Source organism: Falco rusticolus, chromosome 9, assembly GCF_015220075.1.
Source record: "Falco rusticolus isolate bFalRus1 chromosome 9, bFalRus1.pri, whole genome shotgun sequence".
Taxonomy (NCBI): Eukaryota; Metazoa; Chordata; class Aves; order Falconiformes; family Falconidae; genus Falco; species Falco rusticolus.
In genome coordinates, this window is record NC_051195.1 from 26025649 (window position 1) to 26034703 (window position 9055).

A 9055-nucleotide genomic window follows, 5' to 3' on the forward strand; every position below is an offset into this window, starting at 1 on the left:
ACTATATAAATGATATATACGTTCCTGAGGCCCTACTGTATGAGACTGATGAAGTCAGTTGAGCAATGAAAGATGGGTGCTGAGCTGTGTGAAGTTTTCACTGGTGAGGTTGAGGTCCACACTACAAGGCTTTTGCCAGACCTGGCAGAGAGTGGTATTTCTGCCTTAAGGAAAATCCAAAGGTCTAACAGGTTCCTTTCCAAACAAGGATGAAAAGCCAAAACATACACTTTTCATGAAATGAAGTATTGCACAGCCTAGAGAAGGGATGAGGGAGAGGAGGGAAAGCTGTTCTTTGCTCTCAAGCACTTGCAGACTATCGCAAAAAGAAAGCAGTAGTTCTCTCTTTTTGTCTATGCAGAATAAAACAAGTAATTAGGAGCTTAATTTTAATTAGGCTAAGATCTCAGGAGCTTATCTTAAGGTAAGAAAAGGAAAGAATAATTGGAAAGCCTGAGGAGCCTCCATCACTGGAGGGCTGTAGGAACAGGTTAAGTGAATGCCAGTCGGGAACGGCTGAAGTACAGGTGATTCTTGAAACCCAAGGAGAGGCCCCTCGAGAGAGGATTCAGTGCAGCCTCACTTTCTTCTATTTCAGCCTCACTGAAACATTTTATTGTTGATTACATTTCATTTTAAAGCTCAGAGTGTCTGAGTGGGACAGAAGTTACAGTATTTACATATATATAAAGCAACAACATCTACCATATTACCATTAACTTACCATATAAATTGTGATAATTTGTTTAGATCTATGTAATTACAGAAAAAGACATTCACTAATTGCCTGTGAAAATTCTAATTATGTTCTCAGTAAATGTTCAGATGCTGATCTTCTGGGGTGGCAGATCTTTGTTGATAGGAAACACCAGTAAATGTCAGTGTAATGTTACATGGTAAGATGAGGCCTAGCTTCACAAAAGCCAGTATGGTTATTAGGAACCCAACTCAAAACACTTATGTTTGAAGAATGAAGCCTGTAAGTACTGTGCGACCCCTAGGCTATAACTGAAAGTCGTACACCTTGGATCTACAGAGCGATAGGAATGAATCCAATGATCCGCTCAGCCACCGTACCGGTGGAAATACAAATCTACAATGCAGCTGGAAGAGTGACTTCCTAAGGGAACGAGGTGATGCCATAGGTTTGCAAGCTCTGTTTCAAGGACTGCATCTGCTTTAAGTTTTTGAGTAGGGTGCATCTGACAGAGCAGCATCTAAGATGTATGTTGGAATCCCCTGGGCTAAGACAGTTTTCCAGAGGTGACACTGTTTTTCTCAGTGTCTGATAAACACATTTGTAAGATTAGTTTTTTCCACTTGCTATACCTTAGTGTTGCTAACAGGGCTCCTAGAGGAAGGTACCTTTTTGATGGATGCAAACTTTAGTGTTACACATGAGTTCTGCTTTTAAGAGGAAGGAGTGAAACTGCATTGCTTTGGCAGGGAGTGGAGAAAGGAGAAATCTTTTGCCCCCTCAACTGAGGCAGGACTTTGGAGCTGCTGAGCAACACTGCAGCACCGCATTGCCTCTCCGCTGGGCAAAGATCTTGCAAGGCATCTTTGCAAAGAAACTGGCTGGAAACCAAAGCTTGGTCAATGGAATCTGTCTTTGGGTATTTTCAATTGATTTATGTCTCAGTCAAGAGGAGGCCAAGTAAGCATTTTCAGTTGCAATGCCTGGTGAGAAAACTTGGCTGGAGGTTAAGAAATGCTACTTTTCCTCATGCTGGATGGCTTGAGCTCTACCTAGCAGCCCTGCATCTGGTTTGCTGAAGCAAAGTCCCATGTTGAGGCAGAGGAGCCTTCAAGCCACTGAAGTTAAAAATCTCTCTTCAGTTCACTTCTTTTTCTAGAGCAGGGAGCTGGCAGCGCAGTGTGTATCATAAGAGCTCCTACACAGTAAGACATAGCGTAGTATTTAGTAGTCTGAGGTTGGTGGATGGTGTTGGGGGAAAGGAGGGCTTTGTGTCCAGTGCAGGCTTTGCAATGTCGAAGTTCTAAATTCATTCCCCAGGTCAGAAACATTCTGTTAGCGCCGTGTTGTCTATTGCCTTTTGGCAATTGCTTTTTCATAATTAAAACTAGATTTCTTGCTGGGAAACCCTTGACTTTGTGGGTAATGGATTGAACTAAACTGCATCTTGTCACCTGGTGTGCAACTGGTGCTGGCCAGCCTTTTCTTACTCTGTGCTGGCCTAAATTGCTGCCTGTGAGAAGCAGGGGTCTACCAAAACCTTCTGGCCCCCAGAGACTAGGGACCTTGAGAAACAATCCACCATTTCCTCCATTCCAAGTAACTGCAAGGGTAGGTCCACACTGCAGCATCAAAGGTGAACTGCTGGTGCAGACAGACACTTTATTTTGCAGGGAGCTGTTCAATACTGTTGGCAGGTCAGCTGGATTCTTGTGTATAGGGGGAGAAAACCCAACCTTCCAGTGCCCCAAAGAGCAGTATAGCTGCGGGAAGCAGTGTAATGAGCTAAGTACCAGATAAAAGTGAGCCAGAAGACATCAAGAACCACTGTCTATACGCACCCATACAAGCATCACATGCTATACCTTGGCAGGTAAGGCTGGCCACTGGGTTAAGACAGACTGCTGCCAGACAGACTCATCCATGGCACAGCAGTATCCCTGACAGAATCTATCAAACCAAAATATTCCAGTTAAATTTGGTGAGATACGGAGGGGTTTTTTTTCAGATGGCACAACTCATAAGGCAATACTTTTAAGGATCTCTCATTTAGTGAAGAGCTTGGATTTCACCTTCGGAGTAATGCCAGCTCCTGACCTGAGACCATGCCATAGCCAGCTTTAGCATCACCCCATGGCACAGAAGAAACTGGTTTACCTTATGTCACAAATGCAGCTGTTTAAAGAAGCTGAGAAATCAGACAGGTTGAGCTGATGCAGTAAGAACTGGGTGTATCAAAATAAAATTTATTCTTAAAATGGCCAGTTTACACATAACAGCAAAGGTTACATAGGGAAAAAGTGCAATTAGTGAAGGAGACTTATTTCACCTTAGTATTTACTGCCTTGCTGTACTGCAAGTAGCTTCAGACTCAGGATATTATTTCTTAGCAATGGGCAAAAATGTGTTTATATTTTGACGTTAACGCCGTTTCTGTGCAGTTAAAAGGTGTACCAGTATTCATGCCTGCTGAAAATGTCTCACGCACATCTTGCATGAAACACAGATTGCCTTCAGTTTGACGTCTCAGAAAGCTAAATTATAAGCATAGAGATATAAAATATACATTAGAGTTTACTGAAGTCTTAAAAAAAAAACTTCAAAAAATGAGGTAAAATAAACCAGAGCCGTTTTCTATTTATGTGCAAGCCTATATTCAGTCTAGGAAAACCACATAGTAGCAACCCTGCTCTTCTAAAGAAATCAGCTTTCACAGAGTGCAACTAATTCACTGTCTTCAATATGAAGGACCTTGCCTATGTTACACACTTGTGAAAAGTCATGGCTGACTTTGCAATAGGAAGCAGGATACTTGACCATCAGATGCTGTAAGATTAGATCAGGTGATGAGTCAAATCATCTGTTGCTGCTACAGACTAGGAAACTTACAAATTGCTTTGTTTTGTCACCTAAGGTTATTTTTGGCATGTAGGGTGGTTCTTAATTTTTTTTTAAAGGCACATTTTTCCTTCTAATGTTATAAAGTAACCATCTGCCTGTTGAATAAATAGGATGATGAAGCAAAGGCTACATTTGTTCTCAAATGCAAGACATGGATTATTCACAAAGCCAACCAGGACAGAGATGTCTTCCCAGAGCAGCAGTCACTTCCACCACTCAGTGTGCATAGTCTTCTGTATTTTCCCTCTTATCCCATAGAACTTTTTCTGGGATTTTTGAAGACTAGTTTTGGAAAGATTAAATTAGAGCATTTTGTCTCCAAATCATACAGCACATCCAACCTCATTCCTTTTCCCACTCATCCATTATCCTCTCCAAGTTTCTTACAGTACTGTAGCCACAAATCCTAGCCATGCATTCCTACCTGCCTCTGCTACAAGCCCATAAAGGGTTATAGCAAGCCTCTGTCCTGACCACATCACCTCATCCCTACTGGTGCAAAATTAATTGTGATGTTCTGTTCACATAATGTCCCTGTTTGTACACACGTACTCTCACACATGCAGTTACTACAGCTTGCTAAGATACCATCGCCTTCCATACTTCCTTGCAAGAGCCTCTCTCCTAGTGACTCAGAGTCAACAGCAGAAAGAAAGCAGCATATACTTAATGTAAGGGCATGCCATTTCTATAGTAGGTAGCATACGCATGGGTTTTATCTTAGTTTTCTTTCCTTCCAAGGATAAGGTCTGGCTAAGAATTTCAGTAGCATAATATGGTTTAACAAGTCTCACGGACTAGTGAATTTGGATTTGTTCAGCCAGCCTACAAAACCTGCCAGGTGGTTTTGTCACATAGTATGTTGAACCAGAAAACTAACAGTGTTCTGTCGTCAAATGGAACAATGCTTCCTCACTAGTACTGATCACCAATATGGTGACGAATTTTCAATCCGACCCAAGCTCTGCCACTGGGGAAAGAGACCACTGGACAGCCTCGGACTACCTAGTTGATCAGGCTCTCTCTCTTGTCCTCTCCTTGGAGTCTGAAGATCTACACAGTCTTTCTTGGCAGATGGTATCTGAACACCATCAGACTTCCACTCTGCATGGAAAATCTTGTAATTCTGACCCTCATTATTGTCCCAGAAGGTATGTTCTCCACTTTGGTAAGAAATGCAAAACTCTATCTTCTCCTCAGAGGAAAGGGCAGGAGGAAAGTCAATGGTAAATGAGAAGGTATCATTTTCAGAATCACTGTAAACATTGTTCATGTATACACACTCAATGTCTGTGTAGGTCTTCCATGTATCAAAGGTGATTCGAACCTGAACCTTTTTTTCAAAACTCACGTTCTTCACTTTCACAGTACCTGACAGCACCTTCTCTTGCAGGGTGCAGTTCTCCAGGCAGACCAAGTTCTTCTGCAGGCGATTCCTGAAGTCCAGGTAGTCAGCTGAGGGCCGAGGGAAACCCAGAATCAAGTTTTTCTCCTCATGTAGCTTTAAGCCAGATGTTATATTTTCAATGCCTAAGAGGTCAAACTGAAGATCCCACCCAGGGTGCTCCTGGAACTCGGAGAAGGTGTGTATCGCAGTCAGGGACAGCCCCTTCGAGTCCGCGAACACCACTCGCTTCTTGGCTCGGGCTGCCGAGTGGTTCCAGTCGCTCTTCTGAGCTTCAGAGTCACGTTTCACATGAAGACACGGTCTGAGAGGTTTGAATCTGTTCACAAAGTTGTTTCTTTGGCAGTCCTCAAGGGGGCTGAGAAAACTCTGAAGTGGTGGAGAATGGGCTAAGCAAATTCTCATGGCCACATCCACAGGCATGATGGAGCTTGGCAAGGGTCTCGGGTCCAAGATCTGTATCATTCTGAAAGGAGCAGAAAGGCAGGATGTTATTATTTGTTACATCAGGTAAGAAGCTTCTAAAGAATGCATATTTGCTTCATCTGTTGTCTTAATTATTCATGGCTTCATCTTTGCACAGCTTTAAATAATGCAGCCTAAATTAAAACTGACAGTTCAAGCTAAGGAACTAGGGTGAGACTATTCAGTCATTTCTTGCTAATTCTGAATGCTTTCAGTTTAAATGTAGTTTAATTTGCTCTTTCCAAACCTCTGAAAAATGTATTTTTGTAACAGCTAATGAAAGACATTTCCTTCAAAAATACAGAAAAGAACATCCTAATAGCCAGTAAAATAAATCCAGTTACAGTGGAAGCGTTCATCCACTTTAGCTTCCCTTTTAGAGACTCTGAGCCAGGTCTTAGAATTCCAGCAAGCTGGATCAGCTGCTTCATCTTTGATCAGAGACAGCACTATATTAGGCAAGTAGCCTATCCCATCGGAGCATCAAATGGGACACTACATACCTTGATGCAGAACCATCACACTGTGGCTCTGAATAACTGCAAGTGCATTTACTAGACACTCTGGTTTTGGTTAATTCAGATGAATAAAAATGCTGAAGTACCTCTGGAAATATTTGTTTCTGAGGTATTAGCCCAAGTCTAGGTTAAAGAGCTTTTTGGCACTGTTAACACTGACTGCTGAATGAATAGGGGGAAAAAAAACCACCATGGGGGAGTGACACACCTTATTTTTTCACCTCGTTGTGCTTCAAGAACTGGCTTAAAAACATCTTTTTATAATGGCCAAAGTCTATGCTAAAAGCCTACTGCAAGTCTTCAAAGAGAATGCTACAGCTTTATTTGTAAAGACTTATTCATAACCCTCCCTCTCAGATGATAATCACAATTCCTGTGCAGGAATGTGGCCCATTCAAAGCCAGGTAGCTTGAATATTTGTGAGAAGGGGCTTCAACTGCAGCACAGCCCTTCTGAGAATGATGCAGTCCTTGATAGAAATACGGATTTTTGGTGAGTCATGGGAAGCCAGAGCATTTGCTTTGTCGCTTAAAAAAAATGGCTTTCTCCTTCCCAGGGTTCTCACTGGTATTCCAGAGCCCTGCCAAAAAAAAAGGCAGCATCAGTGCTGGCCTCTTAATTCTCCTTGCTTTTTTTTTTTTACTGTGGTAGTACTAGCCATAATAAGTAAGACAAGGAGAGTACCAGCATCAAATTAATCAAGCGTTGCTTTGCTTTAATAGGGAAAGAGCTGAGGCTTCGAAAATGCTCTCCGTGCAACTTTGATGGCCAGCTCCTGGGGCAGCTGGTCCCAGGTTTTTGCAGCACACAAAAAAAAACCCACACGAGAGGGAGGAAAAAAACCCAGACACCCGAAACAACAAAAAAACCCAACGAACCAACGAAACCCAACAACACAAGCTGAGCAGGGCGGGCTGCTAGAAGAGGCTACACTGAACGGCCAGTAATGGAGGGGTGGGTTCGGCCACTGGAACAGGCACTGCGGCAGCACCGGGGCGCGTTTGCGGGACCTGTGCAAGCGGCGGCGGGGAGCGGAGCGCGAGTCCGGGGGCTGGAGCCCGACGGCCGCCGTCCCGGCGGGGCGCAGCCAGACGCAGGGAGCGGGGGTGCCGGGGCGGGCGGCGCTTACCTGCTGCAGTGCATGGGGCCGCGCAGCCGCCTGCTGCTCCCGGGCTGCTCCCCGCCTCGCCCGCGCCGCCGCCTTTATGGGGCCCTGCCCGCGGCGGGCGGCCAAGGGGCGGCCCCGGCCCGGGGGGGGCGGCGCGGCGGGGCTCGGCGTGCCCCGGGCCCGCGGCGGGGGGCGGCGGCTTCACGTGTGGCGGCGGTGCGGCGCCGTGGGCCCCCTGCGCAGGGGCGGCCGCCGTTCCCCGCCCCTTCCCCCCCAGGGCTCCGTGCCCCGCTGTGCTGCGCGCTGGTGGCCCAGGGCGCGCGCTGTCCCCGCTGGCACGGTTCGTAGCTCCTGCTGCCGGTGCCCCGAGGGGGCGGCCGGGCAGAGCCTCCCGGGCAGGTATCGCTCTGTCCGGCATGGGGTGGCGGGGCTGCGGCAGGGCAGGAGCCTGCTCCGCGGTGTGCCCGGCCCTCCCGTGCCCCTGCGGCAGGGCAAGAGGCGAGGCTCCTGCAAGGCAGCTGCAGGGCACCAGGAGTGTCTGATGGGGCTCGCTCCAGCCCCTTCCCCTGCAGCCAGCCGGGAAGCAAACAGGTTTGCTACACGAGATTTCCGTGAGAAGTGGATATTGTTTCACGTGTCACAGCAGGGCTGCTCCAAGTCACTGCTGAAGGACTACAGTCCTAGCAGAACAAAAATAATAAGCAGTTGAAATTACAGACTGTCAGCCTTGTTGAAAAGGAGCTGGAGCCCTACCTTGTAGGAGAATGTTGCCAGAGCCAGAAATGTGTCGTCCTGGAATACAGCTGTCCGTATCCTAGGTGAAAAAGTACTTTCAGACATTTAATTTGGTGCTGATGGCTGTTCACTTCCCACGCGTGGGGATCTGTGCACCACCTGAGGACGTGACAGGCCCTGCTGTAGTTCTTACCTGTTTCTGGAGCAAAAGGACAAAAATGAGCGGAACATGGCCCCGCAGCATGAGCCGCGGCGATGCTCCCTTACTGCTTACCTGCTGCCTCCCGGGAGGCCCCGGGACCCGCGAGGCTGATGAGCCCTCGCAGATGCTGGAGGGAGGCAGCCCCGGGGGTGACGGCGTGCTGTCTTCTGCAGGCTGCGAGGCGCCCAGAGAAAGTCCATCCCAAAGTTACTGCGGCTCAGAGGCTGTGCCTTGGCTGCTAAGCGGCTCTGGGGGTCTTCTGTGGCTCGGCAGTTTCACTGTCCCCTACTTGCTGGCCCATCTGCTCTTTCCCAAGGGCAACAAATGACTTGCACTCACCCTACAAGATGTGATACAGTCTGTGAACTGTGATTTTCTGAGTTCATAATTTTTACTGGTAGATGAGACCATGCACAAATGAACAGCAGGAAGTCCTGTGCTCTGCATGAAGTAAAGGGGGCTTACTGTGATGAACAGATGATACAGGATTTTTCTGGCTCACGCAAATTATTTTTCCGTTCTTGGCTTGTGAGGAAAAAAAAATAATGAAAGGTTCCTCTGCTATGTGCGAGAGTTTATTAGGAGACAGTGCGTGAGCGTGGCAGGTGGTGACGACACCTCTGTTTTGGATTCAAGCTACATAGAAGCAGAGAGAGAAAGAGTCATGAAAGGGCTCAAGAGGGAAGGCTTCTGCTGACTGATGCGTGGCACACCGATCAGTACGCTGTCTCTGTACTTATAATGGGAGTATTCATAGGAGAGTAAGACTTTGGTTGCTTAGCTCAGACCCTTGGTGACTGAAGTTCCTGCCTTTTGCGCCAGTATGTGTCACACAGATGAAGCCTGAAGCAGTACTAGCAAGGCAGACAAGATTTTGGAAAGTACTGCTCTGTTCCCTGGCACCAGTTATTCAGGATGACCTTCCTTGGTTCTCTGCTTCTCAAGTCACATCCCTGCCACTCACATCATCTTCCTCTCCTTTCCTTTCTCCGTCTTCCTTATGTCTTGGTGACTGCCAGCTCCC

At 46.7% G+C, this 9055-nt stretch overlaps 1 protein-coding gene across 2 annotated transcripts; it reads right to left on the reverse strand.

Annotated features, from left to right (window-relative positions):
* Positions 1–2919: 2919 nt before the first annotated feature.
* On the reverse strand, positions 2920–7224 carry PPP1R3C (protein phosphatase 1 regulatory subunit 3C). Of its 2 annotated transcripts, none has more exons than XM_037400603.1 (2): positions 7116–7224; positions 2920–5469 (listed from the first exon to the last, which is right to left on the reverse strand). In XM_037400603.1, exons 1-2 carry the CDS (start codon positions 7127–7129, stop codon positions 4524–4526), a joined length of 960 nt encoding a protein of 319 aa, XP_037256500.1. In that variant the 5' UTR covers positions 7130–7224; the 3' UTR covers positions 2920–4523. The 2 variants fall into 2 exon arrangements, with proteins under 2 accessions (XP_037256500.1, XP_037256502.1); XM_037400605.1 differs by lacking the exon at positions 7116–7224 and adding an exon at positions 6195–6556.
* Positions 7225–9055: the final 1831 nt, after the last annotated feature.